At 37.3% G+C, this 26039-nt stretch overlaps 1 protein-coding gene across 2 annotated transcripts in view; it reads left to right on the top strand.

Annotated features, from left to right (window-relative positions):
* Positions 1–26039, top strand: part of PCNX1 (pecanex 1) — a 171595-nt gene that overhangs the window by 42544 nt on the left and 103012 nt on the right. For both annotated transcript variants that reach the window (XM_007469296.1, XM_007469295.1), the window contains exons 3-6: positions 4037–4142; positions 8266–8311; positions 9469–9558; positions 16809–18515. In XM_007469296.1, coding sequence (XP_007469358.1) covers positions 4037–4142; positions 8266–8311; positions 9469–9558; positions 16809–18515 — 1949 coding nt within the window. The remainder of the gene's footprint in view (positions 1–4036; positions 4143–8265; positions 8312–9468; positions 9559–16808; positions 18516–26039) is intronic.

Genomic DNA, 26039 nt, shown 5'->3' on the forward strand with positions numbered 1-26039 from the left:
TTCGCCATTAAATAAGGTCTTTGTTGTAGATTTTTGCTTTCGACATCTCCTTTCCCCCACTCTCCCACTTGTAAATCTCTGTTCTGAACAGAAATGAACAGGAAAACAGATACACTTATTTCCAGAGCCTATCACTATGCTTGGTACATTAGAGCTGTCAATTTGTTGCATGAATGAATGAATATAGTAAGACTGACTACTTGTGCTTCTTGTTGTCATTGGCTGTGGTATAGCAGCTCAGAAATGCTTGTTCAGTCTTTATCTGAGAGAAAAAGCCATTAATGTATGTATTATATTTCTAATGTTTCATGAGAGGAAATTAGCACACTGAATTTTAGAATTTGAATACAATTATTTGGAGACAAACCATATTTTTTTTCCTTTTCTCATTCAGTGATGCTTACAATATCGTAAATTAAGGATCCATTTAAAATATACACAGGTGAATTTTAGGCTAAAGTTTCTGAAGATTTATTCTGTTTAGGGAGTTTGCTTTTATCTCTTCATACTTTGAGGAACATCATTGTGATCTAGATTAGATTTGTAAATTTAGTACTGTGCTGGTTCTGTGAAGTTCTAATTAAAGCCTGAGCAGTTTATGATACTGATAATCAACAAATTAATTTGTGAAGCCTCCTTTATAATTCAGATCAGACCCTTTCTGCTTTTCTGCGTTTCCCTGTACCTGTTTTTAGTTTTAAACAGATGAGGAAATTAAGGCATAAAGGTAGAGATTCCCTGAATTTGGTGTACTGCTTACTGCAGTAGACCACTTTGCTTCTGTGAGAATTGTAAACTACTTACTTTCCAGGTATGTGCTGAAATTTCCATTGCTGAAAATGCAAGTCTTGCTAATAAAGAAAATTCTTATTCAGTCAATTTATATGTTAGGACACCAACAGCTGACTAAAAGGTCTGCTCCTGAATTTGTAGAGAAGAGAAAGGTACAGTAAGTTTGCAAGAGGATATATTTTTTCTATAAAAGGAGCTGTTTGTTTTTTCCTTCATCTTTTTTCTCCCTTAATACCTCCTTCCCACTCAGTGTTGACCGTTGAGCATTAGTTCTAGATTATTGTTTCTCCACTGCAGATGACCTTGCCCCCCAGGAGACATTTGGCAATATTTGGAGACATTTTTGGTTATCACGGGGAGAAATGCTACTGGCATCTGGTGGGTAGAGGTCAGGGATGCTACTAACCATCCTAACAGTGAACAAGATGGTCTCCTACAGTCAAGAATTATATGGCCCAAAATGTCAGTAGTGCTGAGGTTAAGAAACCTTCCCTAGATAATGGTGTTTACTTTTGGTTTTGAACTGGAAAGAGAACTTTAATGCCTGTTTGTTAAAAGGCATTATTGGTGTCTTAGACTATAGCCTTTAGAGTTAGACCTGGTGTTCAAATCTTTTCTCAGTCCTTACTGGTTATGAGTACCTACATTCATGTGTGAAGGAAAAAAACCAGAAAGAGCAGATCTGATAACACATTGCAAAGTGATGAGGAAGTATTATTTGTGTCCTCCCTTCCCACCTGAACTCCATATACCAATGACTTGGCTTATTTTGTTTACTCCTCTGAGACCTTAAGCAAGTCTTTACACCTTTTGGTTTTCAGTTTTTTCATCTGTAAAATGAGGATGATAGTATTTATATCAGATTTTTAGGGGAATGTTTCATGAGAAAATGCAAATAAAGCATGCACCCCTATGACTGGAATGTATTAAATATTTAGTAAATATTTGCTTTTTATCTCTATTGTATCTCTTTGTATCTTTGTATCTCTATCTATTGCTTTTATATCTCTCTTAGAGAGATAATTTCCATTAGTTAACTGTAGCCAATGGCTTAGAGTTAGAAACCCAATGAGCAAACAGGGACATGGTAGTTATGAGACCATTAATTTAAAAAACACACTAGAATTCAAACAGCTATAGTGATAAGTACATAAATGGAAGGTGAACTTGTAAGCAGATTGTATTTTGCCTATATCTTTTGATTGCAGCTGTTGGAATCCCCACCCAAACAGGCTTAAGGTAATTTATGGCTCACATTACCGAAAAGTCTATGTTTAAGGGATGTCTTCAGATGTGGCAATGTGCAGAATTTCAAGTAGCTTCATGACTCTGGTTCCCTTTACCAGGCTATGCTTTTCTTTTAGTTGGCTTCTTAGACGGGCTCTCCCCTTATGGTTGTAAAATGGCTACAGCAGCTCCAGGACTCATCTTCTCAGCATTAAGACAAGCAGATAGAGAGAAGTTTCTTCTCTCAACAGTAGAACATTTCTGGCCTGAGTTGGGTCATGTGCTTGTTCTAGAACTACTAGTTGCTGTGACCAAGAGATTGGGATATGCTGATTGACTTTGGCCAGTAGAGCTTACCCTTAAACTTGAGAGTGGGGTCAGCATTACCCACAGCCATATGAGAGATTGGGATGAGGTGATTCACCAGAAGAATTTGGAGTTGCTTTTTTTGTTGTTGTTAACCAGTAGGTTGAATTAGATGCTAGGTGGTAGGATAGCTTATGTCCACAGTAATGTCGAGCATATATACTAGAGCTTTTATCCTTGATAATAATAGCTAAAAAATTTATTGACTGACTTTGTATACCAGGTAGAATGAGTAAAAATCTTCGGGCAAAAATAGGATTATGATAACTTTTAGGCCTGAATTGTTCTAAAAGTTGTGTTCTTGAGGAACTTTATTATAAAATTGTCCAGGGGACTTCCCTGGCGGTCCAGTGGTTAAGACTCCCTCGCTTCCAACACAGGGGGTGCGGGTTTGATCCCTGGTCGTGGAACTAAGATCCCGTATGCCGAGTGGCTCCCTCACTAAAAAGAAAATTTCTTGAACTGAATAAAAATGAAAATACAACATATCAACTTAAAAAAAATTTTTTTAATTGTCTAAGTTTTTTGAAATTTGGTGTGATTTTTTTCCCTTATTTTAGGATCCTGTTATCTTTAAGTTCTATATGTGGACTTCCTTAGTTCTTTGAACCTAGTACTTTTCTCTTTTGTCTTTCTAATGCCTGTTTTTACTACATAGCATCATTTCACTTTTTAAACTTGTGCCTTCTAACTCTACACATGCAAGTCTAAAATCTTAGGTTCCCAGCTCTGTGAAACAAGTTAGTATCCTAGTTAAATTCTGTTAACTTAAGAAATACAGATAGATAGCTTGACCAGGATAATTGCTCTCATGCATGTTCGTCATTGTATCATGCAGCTCAATCAGAGTGTGCTCTTGGAGAGATCAGGGAGTGTAAGATCTGATTACTTGGGACTTCCCTGGTGGTGCAGTGGCTAAGAATCTGCCTGCCATTGCAGGGGACACAGGTTCATGTCCTGGTCCAGGAAGATCCCACATGCCGTGGAGCAACTAAGCCCATGCGCCACAACTACTGAGCCTGCGCTCTAGAGCCCGCGAGCCACAACTACTGAGCTTACATGCCACAACTACTGAATCCCGCGTGCCTAGAGCCCGTGCTCTGTAACAAGAGAAGCCACCGCAATGAGAAGCCTGCCTGCCACAACGAAGAGTAGCCCCCGTTCACCGCAACTAGAGAAAGCCCGCGTGCAGTGATGAAGACCCAACACAGCCAAAAATAAATAAATTAAAAAAATTAAAAATAAATAAATTTAAAAAAAGATCTGATTACTTTCTGACCAATATCTCTTTGCTGTTAGGAAACAAAAGGCAAATAATTTCTTTGCTAGAGTGGTTTTATGGCACGTATCATAAAATATGTGCTATATTTCGTATGGTACAATTGTAAGCAAGGCCAGTTTCTAATATTGGATTGAATATAGACAGTTTGGGAGAGAGTTTTAAATGGTTTGGAGTAGTGACATGGTTATAAAATAGTTCAAATTTATCAGACTTATAAAAGAAGAATGATTTTTTTTTCAGTTTGCTATGTTAAATATCTGAACCTGTTAGATTTACAGAAAAAAGGATAACTTAAAAAACAAACGAAAAGAAAACCATTGGTGTCAGAATAATGACAGTTATTCTCCTTTTCTTATTTTTTCACCACAGTGATCCTGGTGGGGGCATTGAAATGTCTGAGTTCATTCGAGAGGCCACACCCCCAGTTGGTTGCAGTTCAAGAAATTCTTATGCTGGCCTTGATCCAGGCCACCAGGTAGGAACCTGTGCTGTTGTATTTTGCTTTTTCCCCTCCTCCTGATGGTGGTCTCAGGTGTTCTCTTGTCTGTAACAGTCAGTGTTTGGGTTTATCTTGCTGATTAATAATATTTTGATGGTGTACTGATTATCTTTTATTACTGTTATTTTAAGCAGAATTTTCACATTAATTAAGTACTTTGTTGCTGAGCACATACCACATGCTAATTGGCCAGGGGTAGTTTTGATCGAGACAGTTGTGGTGAGTGCCCTTAGGAACTTTAGCTCCTAGTGTGTGCTTATTTACCTTCATGTTGTCTGTCTGTATTGGAGACATATAGGTTATCCCTTGTGCTTTTCTCAGTCTCTTTGTATAGAATGAAATGACTTAGTCCTTAAATATGGCTGCGCATTTTATATTCTTAATTAGACCTGGCCTTTCTTCTTACTGACAAATATTAGCAACATCAGATTACCCTGGGGAATAAGCCTACACTTTTGCAACAAAGTTTGAAGAGGCACACCTTTTTTTTTTCTTTTTCTTTTTCTTTTTCTGTTAGGACAGACAAAAGGACACAGCAATGGCCAGCCACCTTTGGTAACTCTACCCTTGGCATCATGTCCATTAGAACTTGCCCTACTTGTTTTAGGGAGGAAGTCCCATCTTGAATGTAATTATTGCATGTCTGCACCTAAATGCACACAGGGAGCAGCACATCTAATTTGGTTTTCCTTAAAATATTAACTCTTGAATAAAAAAGGGCAGATAACAGAAGCTATTGTGCTACTTAGATTTTGGTGTTTTAGTTTTATACTGTTTTATGCCAAAAGGAATTATTGACATAATTATTGTTATCCTTTAGGGCAGCTGAAGTGGGGAAGTGAAGTTGGGCTTTTTGTATATCGGTAGAGATATTACCAATATAGACATACCATGTTTCTCACACATGTTTTATTATATAGGTCTTATTACACATTATCATAGTTGTATATAAATGTCTTCTGTACTAGATAGTGAACTCCTTGAACACAGTGTCTCTGTCATAGTCATTGTGATCATTCTTTCCTTCCTGCCACTGCTACCCTTCTTCTTTCCATCTTCTGCTCTCCATTCCCACCCCCGCCCCGTCCCTCTCTTCCCTTTTATCACTTATCTTCCTTAAAATATTTTAGTCCCTGATGGTATTTAAGGCATTTTGTTTGTCCGGGATGTGGAGTGGGTCTTAACCCTCAAAGAGTTTGCAGTTTCCTAGTAGATGTCTATAAGTAACTGAAGTTATAAATATATGTTACCAAGTAAGTGTAAGTACAATATACAAAGTAATAGTTGCCATAGGAATGGTACAGAAAAGGGGCTATAGATTTCAGAGGAGAAAGTAATTGTTACCAGCTAGAGAGAGGGGCAAGGCTTCATGGAGGAGGTGGCCTTGCCTGATTGCTCTTTAGTTGGAAGTAATTTTTCTTCTCTGACATCCATAGTCCTTCCTGGACTTTCCTTTGGCACTTATCAAAGAGAAGAAACACTGGACCATCTTAGTTTGTGCAAACCTATTAAGTAAAAACTTTACCTCTAAGTGTATGAAGATATCATTTTTTTCTTAATTTTTTCCTTTTCTGAATGTGTTTATTTTTAGAAAGTTAGCAAAAAACAAGAAGAAAATAAAAATCATCTGTAATGTCATAATCAAAAAAACTTTTTAAACAAAGAGGGATTTTAGTGTGCTGTTCTTTGGAACTTGATTCTCTTTACTGACTATATCATGAATGTTAATATTATTAAGTGTTTTTCTGCAGTGACATTTTGGGGACTGTATTGCATTCTTTTATTTGTATGCACTGTGGTTTATATTTTCAGTCCCCTATTGTTTCATGTGTGAACAGTCACAACTCCATTATATTTATGGGGGGGGGATAAATTTTAAATAATATAGAAAAGCGTGAAGAATAAAATATAACCACCCATTGTATCTGTTAAGATTGCTTTTGTCACCAAATAATAGAACTCAACTAATTAGGTGACTTAAAGAAATAGTTTTATGTTTGTCACCTAAGTTTGGAGCTGGTTTAATAGCATTTGTTCAGCAGCTCAATAATATTAGGGCTCTGGGTTGGAATTTCCCTAGTTCTTTTGGCTTTTCCTTAGAGTTGCAGGATGAGCACAGCAGCTTCAATTATGATCCTGTTGAAAAGTTAAGAAGCAGGTGACAGTGTGGGGCAGAGTTGTCCTTGCTCATCATCTTCTCAGACGTGAAAAGGTCTTTCCTCAAAGCCCTCCAGCAGACTCTCCCATACATTCATTGAGCAGAACTAGAGCACACACCTAGATGAGAGTCTGGGCCCTCTTCTCATAAGTCAGAAGATAATATGCCCAGCATTTGAACAAAATGGGAAGCTTGTTAAGGAAAGAAAAAGAGAACACTTTGAGGTTGTGAGCAAGTGACTACCGTACACATATTCAAAAAACTTTTTTTTTTAAGTTTAAATTCTTAGAAGGGTGGCACGAAATGGTGTTTTTTGTTTGCTTACTTGTTTTTAAACTTCTGTCTAGGAAGTTACATGTTTATTATTCTAGTAGATAAATAACATATGTTAGTTTTATAACTTGTTTAGCAGGTGTGATAAGAATGAAACTCTTGCAGTAAAATGCTTTTTGGCCTTTTTCTTTCTGTCTAGTTGCAGTGCCTTTTATGGGTAATTTAAAGCAGAAATTAGGAAAAATCAGGAGAATCAAACTTAATAAACAGTTCAAAAAATATTGCAAAGCTCATTTTTTTTATTGGCTACATAAGAATTTATTAGTAGTTTTAACCTGTATGTGTATGCTTATTTTTACTTACTTTTTCACTGACATATAACTTTTATACAGCGTAGTATACACTTATTAAGTGTACGGCTCAGTAGATTTTTACATATTTGTACACCCATTTAATTGCCGTCCAGACAATTAGACAATTAGGCTCTGCCATCCAGAGCCCTAATATTATTGAGCTGCTGAACAAATGCTATGAAACCAGCTCCAAACTTAGGTGACAAACATAAAACTATTTCTTTAAGTCACCTAATTAGTTGAGTTCTATTATTTGGTGACAAAAGCAATCTTAACAGATACAATGGGTGGTTATGTTTTATTCTTCATGCTTTTCTGTATTTATCCCCCCCAAATATAGACCAAGAAAGTCCCTCATGCCCCTTCAAAGTCAATATTAACCTATATTTTGACCAAATTTCTCATTGTGTACTTCTGTTCAGTTGAATCAATGAAAGAAAAGATTTGGTAAAATATGGGTATTATATGAATGTTCTTGATTTTAGTATAAGGTGTTAAATTTGCTTGACTATTTTCTTCTTGAATCCCTTGAAAACAGGTTATAAAAAGAGTTACTCAGACTTGTTGATTTAGTAACTGTCATGTTATATTTGGTTTCCTTAATGTGTTCATGGAATTTGTGGTATTTGTTTCTATGATTTTTATGGTAGTATAATAATTGATGGTTATGAAATTTTAGGGACGTCTTATACCATCTTGAATATAAGCCCTAAAAGCTCCGCAGATTTTAGTGTTCTGTTTATAGAGTTTGTGCTAAAAATTCCTTTTTCTTAGATGCCTTAGCTTTTTTTTATTCTTTAAAAATATGTTATAGCAGCCTACAAAGAAGTACTTACTTTTCTGTCTGAAACTCAGGAAAGAACATATTGATTTACTAACAATTTGAAAGTAAGATTTAGGTTGCTCTTTGTTGGTATGTTATGTCCTCCAAACTTTCCCTTTATATGCCCTGATAAGTCTAAATTTATTTCAGGTAGACTTAACACCTAGTTTAGCTTTTGTTTATAACTTGAACATGTCATGATGCAATATAAAAATGACAATGACCGTTTGGCACAGATTGTTCGAGTTTGGAGACTCTTGCCCTGGGGGCTCCATCAGTCCTGAGTACGCAGAGGGATTCAGTGTCTCAGCAAATCTGTACTAGATGCGCAGCATGCGCCACAGCAGACAGGGAATGCGGCTCTGATATATCATGGCCTTTTGGTGAAAGTGACTGATAACATGTTTTGATAATATAATTTCATTTGATAATCTTGCTAGTCTGTGCCGATGGCGTAGCTAGCATTTCGTTTACTTCATGTCATGTTTTCAGATTGGATCTGGTTCTTCTCGTCTTGGAACAGCAACAACTATTAAAGGTAGGTGTGATCTAACCCGAAAGTTACCTCTGACTTTCCATTTCTTTTTTGTTTCTAGTAAAGATAACTGTATCATATATTTACGTGTAATGAAAAATCATTTTTGAAATTATTTTGTGGATAAAATTATGTATCTTTTTTTATGGTAAACTTTTTAAAGAATTTATTTATTTAATGAATTTATTTTTGGCTGCATTGGCTCTTCATTGCTGTGAGTGGGCTTTCTCTAGTTGTGGCGAGTGGGGGCTACTCTGTGATGCGGTGTGTGGGCTTCTCATTGCGGTGGCTTCTCTTGTTGTGGAGCACGGGTTCTAGGTGTGTGGGCTTCAGTAGTTGTGGCTCATGGGCCCTAGAGCGCAGGCTCAGTAGTTGTGGTGCACGGGTTTAGTTGCTCCGCGGCATGTGGGATCTTCCCGGACCAGGGCTCGAACCTGTGTCCCCTGCAACGGCAAGCAGATTCTTAACCACTGCATCACCATGGAAGCCCAAAATTATGTATCTTATATTAAAGATTAATTGATTTAAATTGTGGTCTCCTTGCATCATCCAAATTTCATAAAAGTATTTAACCATTTGCATTACACTGTATGAATTATAAATTTTGATCTTTAAGAAACTTCTTTGCCTTGAGGGAAAATGTTTTCATGGGTTTTGATGAGGTTCATAGAGAACTAATTTAATGTGAAACCTTTAAATTGGGCATGAATAAGACACTAAAAAATAGTTTTTTTCCTGTACATCTTATATATCCCTTTTATTCAATACATCTATTTCAGATAAATTCATTATTATTTTTGCCCTATAATTTTATAACTCTCTAATTTTCCCTGGGAGGGAATTTTATGTTGTTTCAACTTGTTATTTCATGATTTGCATTTCCTTTTTAAAACTTCTTTTGAAAGAAATAGTTGTATTAGCTAATATTATGAAACTTTCCGTATTTGGTTTGTAGCACTATGAGAATAATTATGTGAGCTGACAGTCCACGATACTTCCTGTTAGTTTAATACATCTCCCATCATTGTAACCCTTGATACAAAAACTGCTTTAGTTAATAAATTATCTACTGGACTCCCTCATGTCCTTCCTTGTTATGCCACACTGTACGGCCTTTACTTTTCATATAATGTCTTCATGGGTCTCTCTTCACTTTGTAGGAGATACAGACACCGCTAAGACTTCTGATGATATCAGTTTAAGTCTGGGCCAGAGCTCTAGTCTTTGTAAGGAAGGAAGTGAAGAACAGGGTAAGAACATTTTACTTCATGATGCCCTTATGTATTATGGTGACCAGGGTGAGTTTGTGGTTGTGCTGTTCATATTTTGGCAGAGGTTTATAATAACTTAATTTGGTATTTTTTAGAAACATTAAAATAAAATGATTTGCTAGCATAACAGTTACACAGTGTTATAAGTACTTACAGCTTTCTGGAATTAGCTACACATGTTCTGCCAAGTAAACAGGGAAACTTTATGAGCATATGCCCCAGAATGAATGTCAGATGGGAGATAAGAATCTGCTATTCCTTTAATTGGTCAGAGCATCTTGCTTAGCTTAGTGATAACCTAGTATGTAAAACTGTTCTCTTCCATTCAGTATGACGTCTAAATGCCAACTGCTGTATATGTTGCCCAACTATAGAAACGACAGTGTGTTTTCACAGAGAAATAACTTGCTGTTGGACTTACTGAGAAACTGTCTGCTTCCAGCTTGGTGCCTTCCTGTAGCAGATTTTTAATGTTTAATAGAAATTTTGGTTTTAAGTGATTTTTTTTTTCTCCTTATTCAACTCCATTATAAATGAGTATTTTGGATTTTATAGGAGTTCCTTTTTTTTTTTTTTTTTTAAGAACTGCCACATTTTCAAGTTTGGTTTTTAATTTTCAAACATGAAAGGATGGATATGTCATACCCATTTCAAGTGGAGATTATCCAAGGTTATATAATCAGTGAGCCAAAATTGGATTAGAAACCTGTCTCCCTGTTTCCAGCCTGTTGTTTTTATTAGCTTATGGGTGATGTTTGGTAGGCAGGCAAGGTGATAAATTTCCTGTACTGAATTATGAAACTTATTTATGAAGTTACAAATAGATCACTGAATTGTGACATTTTCCCACTAATTTAATATTTTACCCAGGTTTAATTCTTGCAAGTATGTTTTGTTCCTGGTACTTAGCATTCTAGGTTTATCACTGTAGCTGCTTTTTTTGAATTACAGTACCTTGTCACTGTTTGCTTCTGTGGACCACCCCTCACAACCTACCCCTCTCCCCTTAAAAATACTTTTAAACATACTATATGGTATGGAAGCTATTTTCTTATAAAAAGGAAAGGTGAATTAAGTATTCCTTTCTATAATATGTAATCATTAGTGTCTCAGAAACTGGATAGTGATCTTAGAGGGGCTAGTGCCACTACCATTACGGGTCATAGGTCTCTTTATTTTCCTCTGGAAAGTACCTTGTGCAAGTACGTTGGGAATTATATTCCTATAAATCTACCCTGGCAGATACATATTGACATAGATAATGGTGTTTGACAGTAACTGAGTGCATACCGTTGCCCTGTGGGGGGTCAGCACACTTCCTCTGTAAAGCTTTGTTGGCCACGTGGTCTCTCCTGCAGCCACTCAGCTCTGCCATTGTAGAGTGAAAGAGGCCGTAAACAACATATAAATGGGTGGGAATGTCTGTGTTACACTAAAACTTTACTTACAAACAGGCAGAGGGCCTCTTTGGCTCTACAGGCCTTAGTTTATCAAACCCTGGTTTAGGTCTTTTTCTAAGCACTTTATATGCATTCACCCAGTTAATCTTCACGACAAGCATTTGAAGTTAATATGGTTATTATTTTCACTTTACAGATGAGCGTATCATAGCTTAGAGCAAAGTTATAAGAAACTTGCCCAAAGTCACCCATCTGCAAAGTGGCAGTTCTGTAGTTCAAATCGAGTTCTAAATCCTGCTTTTAATCACTATGCAATACTACTTTTACATAGTTTTATAACTTGCTTTTATCATGTAACATTTTCACACGTATTTCACATTTAACACTTATTATTGAGTACTCATATGTGCCTGGTACCAGTCTAAGTACTAGAAATAATGGGTGAACAGACAAAAATTTCTACCCTTGTGGCTTCCATACTACTAGTACGGAAACATACCATTATAAATCAAATATAGATGTAGTAATAGAGACAGAGGATAGGGCGTGTTGGGGGCTCTGGCCATCGTAAGTTTAAATAGAACGGTTGAGGGAAAACCTGGCTAAGCACAAAGACCTGAAGGAGGTGAAGGAGCGAGCTGTTGGGGTATTTGGGAGGAAGGCGGCCTCCGTGCAGAGGTAGCAGCACAGGCAAAAGTCCTAAAGCAGGAACATGCCTGTCAGGTTTGAGAAATAGTGGGGCTGGTACAGAGTAAGTGAGGCCAAATTACAGTCTTGTAAGCCATTTTAAAGATTTTGCTTTTAATTTCCAGTGAGACGATGAACTGCTATCTAGGGTTTTGAGCAGAGAAGTGTCATCATCTGTGTTACATTTTTTTTTTTTTTTTTTTTTTTCCTTGCGTTATGCGGGCCTCTCACTGTTGTGGCCTCTCCCATTTGCGGAGCACAGGCTCCGGACGCGCAGGCTCAGCGGCCATGGCTCACGGGCCCAGCCGCTCCGCGGCATGTGGGATCTTCCCGAAACGGGGCACGAACCCGCGTCTCCTGCATCGGCAGGCGGACTCTCAAGCACTGCGCCACCAGGGAAGCCCCCTGTGTTACATTTTAACAGTTGTTCTGGCTCCTGTGTTGAGAATATATTAAAAGGGACAAAGGCTGTTGCAGAGAGCTCAGTTAGCAGATTATTGCAATAATCGGGGCACAGATCAGGGTAGTGAGAAGTGGTCTGACCGTGTGTGGCAGATGTTAATGAGAGATATATGTGGATGGATTTGGAAATACCGTGTGAGAGAAATAGTAGTCATAGATGGCTCTAAGATTTTGGTGTTTAATAATGGGGAGGATGGAGTCTCCATTAACTGAAAGGGGGAAGACTGAGAAGGAGCAGATTTAGGAGTGGGGAGAGCATGGTGAAGGGCAAGAGAGGGAGTTCAGTTTGGGCATATCAAGTATGAGTTGCTGTTAGACTTCTAAGCAGCAGTAATTGGTAGATAATTTAGATAGGTCTGGATTTCGGGTAAGAAATCTGGGTTGAGGTTTTAAATTTAGGAGTTTTCATTGTATAAATATCAAAAATAAAAATTCAGTTATGTCAGATGTGGGGTTGGGTTAACATGAAATTCATGAACTAACAGGGAAAGCCTCTACGGTTAGATGGCCTGGAGTTGAGGCAGCCTGGCTCCCTGAGGCAAATCCCTGTAGATCTTGGCTACGGTTAGGCACCACCTAGTGGCTGGCGTTCATTCTGGCTTAAATATCAGCGGGGGCTCTTCTGGCTCTCTGACTGGTTTGGATTTACAGGGCAGTGACCTTTAATTAGTTGTTAGTTAGCAGTTAGTTGACTAGTTGGCACTCATTTTAACAACATGATTCAGGATGATTGGGAGAAAACTGAGGTTGTGGGGATGTGTCCTCTACGTTTTCTAAGAAGGGGTTATCTACAGTTTCCCTCCCCGGCCTCACTCAGGTCTTCCCTACCCAGGATCAGAACTCTAGTCCATCCCTGTATAGTACCGGGGCTGTGTAGAAGATGCAGGAACTAGTTACACGTATTTCTGAACTTCAGTTATTATGGGGCCAGAAAATTGGGTGAGACCTACAAAAGAGAAAGTATAGATAGAAGAATGAAGAGTTCCAGCCGTTGAGCTCTGAGCCACTGCAGTCTAATAAATCCGGGAGACTGAACTGGAGCAACTGGTGAGGTAGAGGTGTGTATCCCCACATTTCAAGGAGAGTACAGTGATCACCTTTGTCAAGTGTTGCTGATAGGCCAAGTTATATGAGACTGAGACTTGACCATTGGACTGAGCGTAGAGGTTGTTAGTGACCTTGATAAGCTGCTTAATGGGGTGGGACTAGAATACGTGGCAGAGGAGGTGAATTGAAGACAGTGAATATAGACTACTTTTTGGTGAATTTTTGTAAAGGAGATCAGAGGTACAAGGTGAGAGCTTGCAGGGGTTGTGAGGACAAAGGAGGAGATTTGGAATTTCTGAGAATGTACGAGAAATCACGGCTTGTTTTTTATAATTGATGGGGATGATCTAGAAGAGAGGAGGAAGATAATGATTTTTGTTTATAAAAGTAGTATGTTCTAGAAAATACAGTTGAGTATGAGGAAGAAGATAATTTACACTTCTGCCATTGAGATAACTTGTTAATATTTTTTCGTGTCACTTTTTTCCTTTTTTTTTTGTTTTTTTGTTTTTTTGTTTTTTTGTTTTGTAGTACCTGGGCCCCTCACTGTTGTGGCCTCTCCCGTTGCGGAGCACAGGCTCCGGACGCGCAGGCTCAGCGGCCATGGCTCACGGGCCCAGCCGCTCCGCGGCATGTGGGATCTTCCCAGACCGGGGCACGAACCCGTGTCCCCTGCATCGGCAGGCGGACTCTCAACCACTGCGCCACCAGGGAAGCCCTCCTTATTTTTTATTGTGATATAGTTTACATACCATAAAATTCACCCTGCTAAGTATACAATTCAGTGGTTTTTAGTATATTCACAGATTTGGGTACCCATGACCACTATCCAACTCCAGAACATTTTCATCACACCCAAAAGAAACCCATAACCATTATACTCCCCATTTCCTCCTTCAACCAGCCCCTGGCAACCACTAATCTACTTTCTGTTGCTATGCATTTGCCTATTTTGGACATTTCATATAAATGGAATTTTGTAATATGTGGCTTTTTGTGTCTGGCTTCTTTCACTTTGCGTGCTATAGCATGTGTCAGGACTTTATTCCTTTTTATGGCTAAATATGGTATATTACTTTTAATATTCCTACAAACATATGTACATATACCCTTAGTATTCTCTTTAACTCTTACAGACTGGAGTCATATTTTTTATATAGTGCCATCTTTTTCACTCTAAGTATTTTCTCATATTACATAATCTTTGAAAACATATGTAGTGCCTGCATGGTGTTATTACTAGACAGTGTAATTTATTCAACCTCCTTTTATTGGACATTTTTATAGTTCTGTGTTTTAAGGAGTTTTATAACAACCTGAGACGAATAGCCTTTTTCTAAAACCTTATTCACATATCAGATTTTTATCCTTTAGTAAAATTTTCTAGAAATAGTTAGTGAACAAAGGGTAAGTATATTTTTGAAGGCTTTTGGCAACGTCGCTAAATTGCTTTGCAGAAGGTTGGTTGCGCTAGTTTGCACCACCATGAGCAGTATGTGAGATGCTTTTCTTATCCTGAACACTGCTGGTAGCTGTCACTGGAAAAAAGTTTAATTAGATGAAAAATAGTATCTCTCTGGGTTGATTTGAGCCTGTCTTTGACGGTATTGCTACCAGTAAGAAAAATATCTAAGAAGACGTGTTTACTTGGATTTTTCCTAAAACCACCTAAAGTTCTTCCTGACAAAGTCAAACTTATTATGGTATATTTATTTAGCAACACTGAAAAGAACACATGTATTGTAGCAAGTTTGACTGCATCTTTTAAAATGAAAAACTTAAATTTCTGCTTTATTAATGTCTTGGAAAGGAGTTGGTTTTGATCATTAGTATTTTTTAAAAAGTCTTTTGTTGTATTTTAGAATTAGTGATTTTCAGCTACTTACTCAGTTAAGTTTTTGTTTTATGAAATTCATATCCTTGAAATGTGACTATTACACCATCCCATAATTGCTTATTAGGGATATAGAGAGTTTTTAGAAATAACATTATAGATTAATACTACAGAAAAGTAAATACAGTACTAATTTTTAAATTTGGGTTTTTAGAGAATATAAGAACCCAAGTACAGTGGCACAGTTCTGGACAAATGAAAATAACATTGGTTTCACTTATCTTGAAGACTTTAAAACATAAGATAAAGCCTAATATGTCATTTATAAATCACAATTTATATGGTACATTCTAGAGGGTACCTCTTAGTTTTTAATTACTTAGATCTAATCTACATTTAGATTTTTTAAAGTACATAAATAGTTCTAATAGTTCATTTTTATTTTATATTAATATTAAGGGAAAATATATGCTTTTATTATTTAAGGTAACTCTACTGGGAAGAGTCTAACTTATTATAGAATCTGTTATTATATTTTTCCTATCTAGTTATGATAAATAAGACAATAATATGTCATTTTATTGAACTAACAGATCAACTAGCAGATTCAACCATCCTTATCTGTCAAAAGGTATATAAAAAATCAGCTATTGTACAGTTCAGTTGTCAAGCTATATTTCAAGATAAGTTACTATGTAGGTAGGTGGGTAGATGGGTTTATTTATGTTTATATCTGTATTTATATATATAGTATATATGATAACTCAAGTCACTAATCACTGCCCTAAATGGAGAATTGAAGGAATAGTCTTACAGATATAGGAGAGGATATGTATTTTTTTCATGAAGCATTTTGTAATTGTTGCGTCCGTGGTGAAAGATAAAATGTAGTATTTTGCCCTGTAATTATTGTTTTAATTTTTTTCAACCACTGTGAACAGTAGCATATCTTATATCATTATATCATATCTTTTTTTTTTTTTTTTTTCCTTGCGTTATGCGGGCCTCTCACTGTCGTGGCCTCTCCCATTTGCGGAGCACAGGCTCCGGACGCGCAGGCTCAGCGGCCATGGCCCACGGGCCCAGCCGCTCCGCGGCATGCGGGATCCTCCCGAAACGGGGCACGAACCCGCGTCTCCTGCATCGGCAGGCGGACTCTCAAGCACTGTGCCACCAGGGAAGCCCCCCATTATATCATATCTTGTCTGTGCATTGGTCAGCCTCTTGATTTTTTTGTTTGTTTCTAATTACTCTAGGTTTTTGTGGATTTGTAAAGCAATTATATTAGTTTTTTTTAAAGATTTTTAATTTGCAAGGTAAAATAATGATAGCTACCATACATTGTGCTAAGTAACGTTATGTTATTAACTCAATATTAAGTTATTCCATGGTACTAAGTGAGATTGATATCACATTTTACAGATGAGGAAACAGAGGCTTAGAAAGGTAACCCAAGGTTACCTAGTTAGTAAGTTAGGGACAGAACTCGCACAGAAATCCAGGTGCATTTTAAGTATAATCCTTCGTTGCTTCTTATTTTCTTGTTAATAATCTATAGAACTTTTTCTGAAGCCAGTTGAAGATTTGGAAATTGAGTTCATTCCGTTAGTAGAATGCTTTCTTTGTACAGCTGTGAAATAAAACCAGCCCTTTGGAATAACTGGTCAACTGTTATTCAGTAAGCTACTTGAGAAATTGTTTATACTTTTATGGTACACTGTGAATTCTTTCCATTGTAAAACAGTAGAAAAACAGATCGTAGATTTGTGTTAACATTTCCAAATATATGTTTGAAACAGATTTGGCAACTGATCGGAAGCTCTTCCGTTTGGTCTCCAATGATTCATTCATCTCCATTCAGCCGTCCTTATCCTCATGTGGACAGGACTTACCAAGAGACTTCAGTGACAAAGTGAGCCTGCCAGGTCACAGCCACCACCACCACATCGAGCAGTCTCTGTCCAGTGCCTGTGACACAGAAGTAGCATCTCTTGTCCCTTTACATTCACACTCTTACAGGAAAGATCACCGGCCGCGAGGCGTACCACGGACTTCTAGCTCTGCTGTGGCTTTTCCAGACACTTCACTGAATGACTTCCCTCTGTATCAGCAAAGACGTGGGTTAGATCCTGTTAGTGAGTTAGAATCTTCCAAGCCTCATTCTGGATCCAAAGAATCCTTGGTGGAAAATTCCTGTTTATCTGGGGAATTTCAGCTTGTTGGTGAGCTGAAAAACAGTAATTCTCAGCCACCTACCAAAAGTGGGAAGAGCAAACCTTTGAAAGCAGACAAAAGCATGGACAGCTTGCGGAGTCTGAGCACGCGCAGTAGTGGCTCAACAGAGAGCTACTGCAGTGGTACAGACCGGGACACTCACAGCACCGTCAGCAGCTACAAAAGCGAGCAGACCAGCTCCACTCACATAGAGAGCATCTTGTCAGAGCATGAGGAGTCTCCCCAAGTGGGAAAGACCAGTGGTCAGAAGAAAGAGTGCTGCGCTGAGCCAGAGGACAAGAGTAGCTGTGCCAGTGACAAAAGGACTAGCAGTGAAAAAACTGCCTTGGAAGTGAGTACGAATAGTGGGGTTCAAGAAGCCAAGCATTCTAATAGCTCTGATGATATGCACAATCAGAAAGGTCTCAGCACCTCTGCATCTGAAGAAGCCAATAAAAACCCCCATGCAAATGAATTTACTTCACAGGGGGACACGCCACTTGGGAAAACTGCTGAAAACAAAGGGGAGGAGAGTGATAAGCCAGCTGTTTCAGTGGATTCAAAAGCTGGTGAAGATGTTGGCGGAAAGCAAAAGGAAGGGGATGTACGACCTAAATCCTCTAGCTTAATCCACCGGACAGCCTCTGCTCATAAGTCAGGCAGGAGACGGACAGGGAAAAAACGGGCTAGCAGTTTTGATTCAAGTCGGCATAGGGACTATGTGTCCTTTCGAGGTATTTCTGCTACCAAGCCACATAGTGCTATATTCTGTCACGATGAGGACTCCAGTGACCAAAGTGACTTGAGCAGAGCGTCAAGCGTTCAGTCTGCTCACCAGTTGGGCAGTGACAGCTCTTCTAGCACCACTTCTCATTCATGTCAGTCTCCCGAGGGCAGATACAGCGCCCTAAAGACCAAACACGCCCCTAAGGAGAGGGGCACCGACCCTGAGCACGCACACAAAGCCCGTCTGGGCCCTGAAGGAACTGGCAAAAAGCGGACAGCACGGCGGACTTCCAGCACAAATAGTGCCAAGACTCGGGCCCGAGTGTTGAGCCTGGACAGCGGCACAGTAGCGTGTTTGAATGACTCCGCTAGGCTGATGGCACCCGAAAGCATAGAACCCTTAACCACTTCAAAATCAGATCTCGAGGCCAAAGAGGGAGAGGTGCTAGATGAGCTATCTTTATTGGGACGGGCTTCCCAGTTAGAGACAGTCACTCGATCTAGGAATAGCTTGCCAAGCCAGGTTGCATTTCCTGAAGGCGAAGAGCAAGACGCAGTCAGTGGAGGTAAGTAAATTGCAGCAAGAGATTTACCCAGGAGTCACTGTAATTTTTGGCGCTATTGATTGGAGTACCAATTTAGAGTGTATTTTGTGTTAATAGCCCCTCTTCCACTATGTTGTTAAAATAAACGTTCTTTCCATGAAGAGGGAGATGGTTATCTTAGAAAAGGTTTTGGTGTGAACACCAAGAAAATGTTTTTTCGTTGTATTATTTGAGTATGTCAGTTTGTTCTTGAGGGCATTCACCTTTTCTAAGCCATTTGCCACCTGTTAATGTTTTACCAGGAGTAACAAAAAATTGGTCCCCTTCCTCCTTTGTACAGCCATAGCAACAACAAAATGTAGAATTTTATTAGGGCGCCAAACCATTTTTAGTTCTCTCTTATTCAATGTGTGCTACTGAACTTTGAGAATTAGGTCGCTCAACCTGTTATATAAGATTTGTCCAAATATTACTTTAGCTCTGACTGTGTACTTTGAAAACTTGTGGCTCTTTTTTTGTCTGTCTCTTTGGTTTTATTTCTTGCTTACTCAAGTTTTAGGCATTAAAAACATTTTATTTTTTTTCTGTAATTTCACATTAAATTTATTAATCAGCTTTTATAGTTTATATTGACATTTATTGCCCATTAGTGGATATATGGTTCTCCCCATGATAACAGTGATGCTGTTTTGATTAAAGTAATAGCTTATTTATTTCAGGTTTATGAGGAATTGTGCAAAATTTGATAGGTGATTTTATATTGTCAGTGTGTATTGGCCATTTTGTTTATTTCAGAGTTGTTTCTTGGTATTTCCTTTTGCCCAGAATAGTTTGCTTACTCTGTTTGGTTATTATGGAGTCTCATTCTTGACTAGAATCAGAAGAATGAAGTCCTGTGTTGCTAGCTAGCACGTGGCTTTTTTATCCTCCACCTCATATCCTTTAATAAAGCTTATATCTTTAGTTTTAAAGTTTATAGTCTGTTGGTGTAGTAATGGTCAGTCTTTTATGAAAAGTTAAGCTGAGTTTTTTGTTTGCACAAACATTCTGAAACAAGGAACAAGCTTTTTCTCTCAAAGAATTCTAATTTCACCCACAGTGTTTTAAAAGTCCATAATGTGGTAAACATTCTCTTCTTTTGGTATAGTTTCTAACAAAGATTAATTTCTAATGGGAATGTAGAAAAATGATCTTTAATACCTAAGGAAGAAGCTAGTCTGTCAGACCTAAATACTGAGAACTAATTATATCTGAAGTTATAATCATTTGGTGACAATATAGTAATTAAATTCCCTCAAGTCTTTGATGTGGGTATCATTCTGTTTTTTATAAAAGGTCTGAAATGCTTTTAGTGATTTCTCACACAAATCATGTCAGATATGTTCACAATATGCAAGAAACCATTGGGTTTTAAATTATAGCTTAATTTTTATTAAAGTTGTCATTAAAATAAATTTTAAGAGTGAATATGCAATGATAGAAAAATATTGCTGTTCTAAATATTGTTGAAATGTAAATACTAAAATATGTATAAGAGCTATAGTAAATCTTATGTCTTGGTCTTTAAAATGCCATTTCCTTTTCATAGGGATGTGGGGCGTTCTGTTTTTTAGGAAAAGTTATATGAAGGTCTTATTTGCTTCTCAGTGCTGATCTTTGACTAAGATGAGCCCTCATTTTTCAAGATTCCAGCTTTTCTTTTGTTTGTGTTCTTTTTTTTTTTTTTTAAACAAATCATCGACTGTTAATAAGAAACAAATAATGAACTAAAAATTTCCAGGCACTTTAGTGGAATAAATGTAATCATCTATGGGCTGTTAAAAAACATTTTTTGCCAAAGGAAGGCATTGTCGGGGCTGTTTTTATTTGAGCTTCAGTGTGTTTAGAATAAAAATAAGATCAAAACTAAACTGCTTAAACGTATTGGATTTATATTTAGTTGGTTTTCTTCACATTTTATTAGGATCTTGTTTGGGCTTTTTGGATGATTGGTGGTAGTGGGAGGGGATATATTTTGGTTTTCATTATTTAAAAATTATATAGATTCCCAAGTACTTTGTAAAATTTATTAGATTGTTACTTCTTTCTGATAATTAGGAGAAATTTTTCTTGGCTATCTATTCTGCTTTACATACTCTACTCCTAAAATGTGTCAGCACAACAGAGGATACTGCTTGACCATTCACATGGCTATACATAAACCATAAGTAGATTTTATCCTAATGAATTTGTGTGTGTTAATGAGCTCTCTGATGATTTCTTTTTGTCTTATCTTTAAGCTGAATGGGTGTTGGTCCTGTGGAAGGATGGAACTAAGGAAGTGTACTTTAAAGTAGTAAAATAAAATACTCTAAAATAGCAGGTACCTAATACAGTGACATGGAGTCATACATCCTTGTTAGTATATGGGCTCAATGTAGTTGTGACTGTGGGAAAGCTGCTTACCTTCTTAAGCCTTGGCTTCCTCATCTTAAAATGGAGAAGATAGTAGTTTCTATCCCATAGGGGTTTGTTTTTTGTTTTTAATAGATCTTTATTGGAGTATAATTGCTTCAGGATACCGTGTTAGTTTCTGTTGCACAACAAAGCGAATCAGCCACATGCATACACATATCCCCATGTCCCCTCCCTCTTGACCCTCCCTCCCACCCTCCCTATCCCACCTATCTAGGTGGTCACAAAGCACTGAGCCAATCTCCCTGTGCTATGCTGCTGCTTCCCACTAGCTATCTGTTTTACATTAGGTAGTGTATGTATGTCGATGCTACTCTCACTTTGCCCCAGCTTCACCCATCCTATAGGGTTTTTATGAGGACTGAAGGAGTTAATAGATGTAAAATGCTTACAACAGTGCCTGGCACATAGTAACAGCTTAATAGTGCTGATGTTTCTATTTCACAGGCCAGTCTGTTACTCTACTGATATGTATCCTGTCCTTAAAGTTGAAGAAAATGATTAGCTATAGAAATACATTAAAGATACTCTCATTGTGCCATTGTGAAATTCAATAATAGTAAAAATAAATAATCTGAATTCCTAATTTCTTACATAATACCAAAAAGAAAAATATTTTTATTAACATCTAATCTAGTAATATGGATTTTAATCTTACCTTGGCAGCAATATGTCATATAACTTTTCTCTTGATACTGAGTCACATAGCAAATGATTGTTTTCATAGGACGTCTCACCATTGATCTAGTACTTTGGTTAAAATTGGATTTCATCAATAATGTTCTGTGATTGCTTAGGCAGGAAAATTTTATACTCAGGCTAAGACATTTTCTATTGATGATCTCTTGTTTTTGCATTTAATTTTTCTTTTATAATTATAAAGCATATCTTTAATAACTTACGACTAGTACTTTAGGAATAAAAAGTACAGACAAGTTATATATAATAGAAAATTATCCTGTTTTCCTTTGGGTAACTTAAACTTATATATTGCCTGATTCAACAGACTGTAAAGAGCAACCAGAATAGGAAGGTTTATATTCATTCTGTTATTCTTTGTATTTTTTTCTGAATTTCTCAACCTCTGTTTTTCTGTTTGAGAAAAGTATTTTAAATGTAATACTTGGGTCACTATTTTATAAGCATGAAATAGGATCCTATTATAATATTTTTGTGTTGGGAATCAAAGATAGTCTTTATTTAAAGAAAAGCCAAATCTTCTTTTTTTTTTTTTTTTTTTTTAAAATTTATTTTTGGCTGAATTGGGTCTCTGTTGCTGCGCGTGGGCTTTCTCTAGTTGCAGAGAGCAGGGGCTACCCTTCATTGTGGTGCGAGGGCCTCTCATTGCTGTGGCTTTGTTGCGGAGCACGGGCTCTAGGTGTGCAGGCCTCAGTAGCTGTGGCTTGCAGGCTCCAGAGCACAGGCTCATGGCACACGGGTTTAGTTACTCCGCAGCATGTGGGATCCTCCCAGACCAGGTCTCGAACCCGTGTCCCCGGCATTGGCAGGCGGATTCTTAACCACTGCGCCATCAGGGAAGCCCGCCAAATCTTCTTGATAAACAGTTTATGAGGGTTTGTACCATACATGTAAATTTGATCCCAAATATTATTAAAAAAAAAAAAAGACAAAGACCACTGAACAGACAAGAATATGTGGATTAAAGCTGTTTTATTTTACTGAATAGAGGGACTCTAAACTTTAAGAAACTTAATTTTCTGATTTCCCAGTCAACATAGTAAGTGAGAAGAAGAAAATTAGTAGAAAGGGAGGGGTGCTTGTAGAGGCTAAAAATAATGACAGCAGAAGAAATGCACTGCTAATTCTGCGGAAGCTGGAATAACCATACACACCAGTGCCAAAAACAGAATGGTAGGGAGTCATCACATCCAGGGCAAACTATCTTAATTTGTTCAAGGACATCATAGTATCATAACTTAATGCTGTATTACAGTATAACGCACTAATAAATGTATGTGACTAAGGAAAGATTGTATTCTATTTAGTCTATACTGAGAAGAAAGCTTAGAAATATAAAACCACATAGAAGAATGCTCATTAGATGTAGTAAGCAGGTTTGTATGCTTCAGTTACTTGAAAAAATTATCTTCTCTTAAAGCAGTGTCAAGAAAAGAGGTATTTTACTGATGAGGCAAGTAAGGGTTTGTGTATCAAATTCCCAAAACCAGCCCATTCTTTCTAGTAGCAGTAAAGTTCTGTATAAGGATTCAAACAGTTACATTTTAATACCACCTCTAATTACTAACTGGATAGTCTGGCAAGCCATTAAACCTGTGTCTCAGTTTCCTCAGTTGTTTAACAGTAATAATAACTGCTTAAGCATGTCTCACAGTTAATGATCAGACTCTAACAAGCTTCCATGTGTCAAGTGCTTTTTAGATTTATTATGAAAACTAAGACACTGATGCCATTTGTAAGGAAGTTTTCCTTTTCAGATATGTCACTTCAAATATATATTCTTCCCTAATATCCCTTATTATGTGAATCTCCTGAAAATATATTCAAAATTGTTTCTGAGTGCAGTTTTCCAGGAGAGAGGGTCTATCAGACCATTCACAAAGGATTCAAAAAGATTAGGAACCACCTATGAAAGTAAGTAATCCTTAAACTATATATCTTTTAGGAACTGTTCCTAAATGACTCCAGAGTATCATTTAACTTTGTCTACCCAACTGTATTTGTGTGACTGCCTGGGATTATGGAGAGTATCAATAAAGATGTGCAAATTCTCTAACTCAAGATACAGCTAATAATTTTGTTGTTGTTTGCTACTGTTTGCTGGTTTATGTGTCAAAAAATAGAGTAGACCTTTAAAATGTTTTCATAGACGGAAATTATTTTAATTCAGAATGAATGCTTAGAAATTGTGCAGCAGATTCTTGTTCTTTGGCCTCCCAGAAAATGATGCTTGTAAGCATTTGTTTCTATAGTAGAACAAAATCTTTGCATGCTGATGTTAGCATCATTCTTGACTGACATGGAAAGTAAGAAAGGGAAAAGATGTTTAGATAAAAAGGATTTCATGCCTAGACTAAAATATTTCCTTTAAAATTTTTTTGCAAAATCATTTGAATGTTCATTTCTTCATATAGTAACTTAATTCTTAAGTAAAATAATTTTTACCTTGAAGAATATTTCAGTGTATTTCAGAATGTTTATATTTTAATTTTCTGAAATGTGTATATATTTGTTTCATACTTTCATCTTTTTTCCTTAAAGTGTTGGCTTAAACAGCTTGCTTCTGTGGTACCAAAACACATTTTTATTTTCGTGATCTTCCCAAATTTACTCCTTTTTTCCTACAATAGACACTGCTCTCTGAAAACAACACCTTTCTTGAGCAGTGTCTTCTGTCTAAATTTTTATCAATTCATTTACTAGCCATTGAGCTATCACAAGAGGCCAGCCATAGCAGCATGTAACAACTAGAAAGCAGCTTATTACATATGAATCCTTTCACTAAGCAGTCAGCTGTATGATTCGCATCATTTTTAAGTGGCATCTTTTTCTATATGTATTTTTGCTCATAACTTTACAATTTTTGAGATACAATGTGAACAATCCTCACCTCCTGCCTCACCAAATTGTGTTCTTTTGTGCCATCCCAGTCATCCTGAAAGTATATTAGTGCCTTTAATGCTTTCCCTGTTTTTTTTTTTTTTTTTTTTTTTTTTTTTTTTTTTTTTCTTGCGTTATGCGGGCCTCTCACTGTCGTGGCCTCTCCCATTTGCGGAGCACAGGCTCCGGACGCGCAGGCTCAGCGGCCATGGCTCACGGGCCCAGCCGCTCCGCGGCACGCGGGATCCTCCCGAAACAGGGCACGAACCCGCGTCTCCTGGCACGGCAGGCGGACTCTCAAGCACTGCGCCACCAGGGAAGCCCTTTCCCTGTTTTTTTAACAGACTAAAACAAACTGGAAGTGTATTGTTTTAATACCCCCATATTAAAAAAAAAATAGGGCATTAAAATAATTCACTATAGAATGTGTAGAATTTTCCTTAATTCGTTGAGATAAATGGGAAGTAACTCCTTAGGCGGGAGGTGTGTATTTTGTTTTCTCTGTGGCCTTTAGGAATAGATCAGACCACAGCTGTCTAAAATATCTTTGGATATCTGTGCCTTGTGCATGAGAATGTTTAAACTTAATTGAATGATTGTATCACTACTCCAGAAATAGAGGTAAATTATCTGAAGTTATCTCTTAAACTTATGATCGTAATTCAGTCTCTTGAAGTCTTTTTAACACAAAGAAATAATTAGAGAGTCAACTCTTATAATTTTTAAAAAAATGTTAAAAAATTCACATTTGTCTAAATATATGTCCTTGAAAGTGCTTTATATCTGTCTTGCCATTCATGGTTTTTGAATCACTTGAATGTTTGTGATTTTTTTTCTCCTTTACCTACACATGCATAAAATTTAGTTGTACCTAGAGTGCTAAATTTTTACTGTTTGCATTTTATACTCATTATCATACTAGTTAATTTTATTCTTTGCCAGGGGACACTGAGTTTTAAGCAATATCAACTTCAAAACCAGGTTTTAAAGTGTTTTCTCTCTCCTCTCTGGTTCCCTAGTTAAAAGATTTTGTTGTTGTTGTTTTCTTTCTCTTATAAAGTTAAAGGATTCAAAAAGAGTTTTTTGCAGTTGGATTGTGGAAGTGAATTTTCATCAAGTAAGGCTATAACTTATGTGACTGAGCATGCTTACAGCAAATTATTTTTAAGCTTTAGACACTTTTTCCCCCTCGGCTCTAATAGAACTGGACCCCCACTGGAACCTGTTCCAAATGGAAATGTTCTATATAAGTAGCACCTTCCCCGGGGGTGGGGTGGGGGGGGCATGGTTTAATCTTATTTGTGTGACCATAAATAATAGCACAGTGTTTTCAGCTGAATGTGTGATCCTAGCTACTGTTAAACGGGTGGCTCTAGTAAACATTGAATATTCTTTTATCATCAGTTATTTATACCCTGAATATTACAGAGGCTAACATGGGCAGTAATCAGAACTCCATTTTAATACGTTGTTCTATGGACGTCTAAACTTTTGATATGTTTCTAAAACTAT

Source organism: Lipotes vexillifer, unplaced genomic scaffold (genome assembly GCF_000442215.2).
Source record: "Lipotes vexillifer unplaced genomic scaffold, Lipotes_vexillifer_v1.1 scaffold684, whole genome shotgun sequence".
NCBI lineage: Eukaryota > Metazoa > Chordata > Mammalia > Artiodactyla > Lipotidae > Lipotes > Lipotes vexillifer.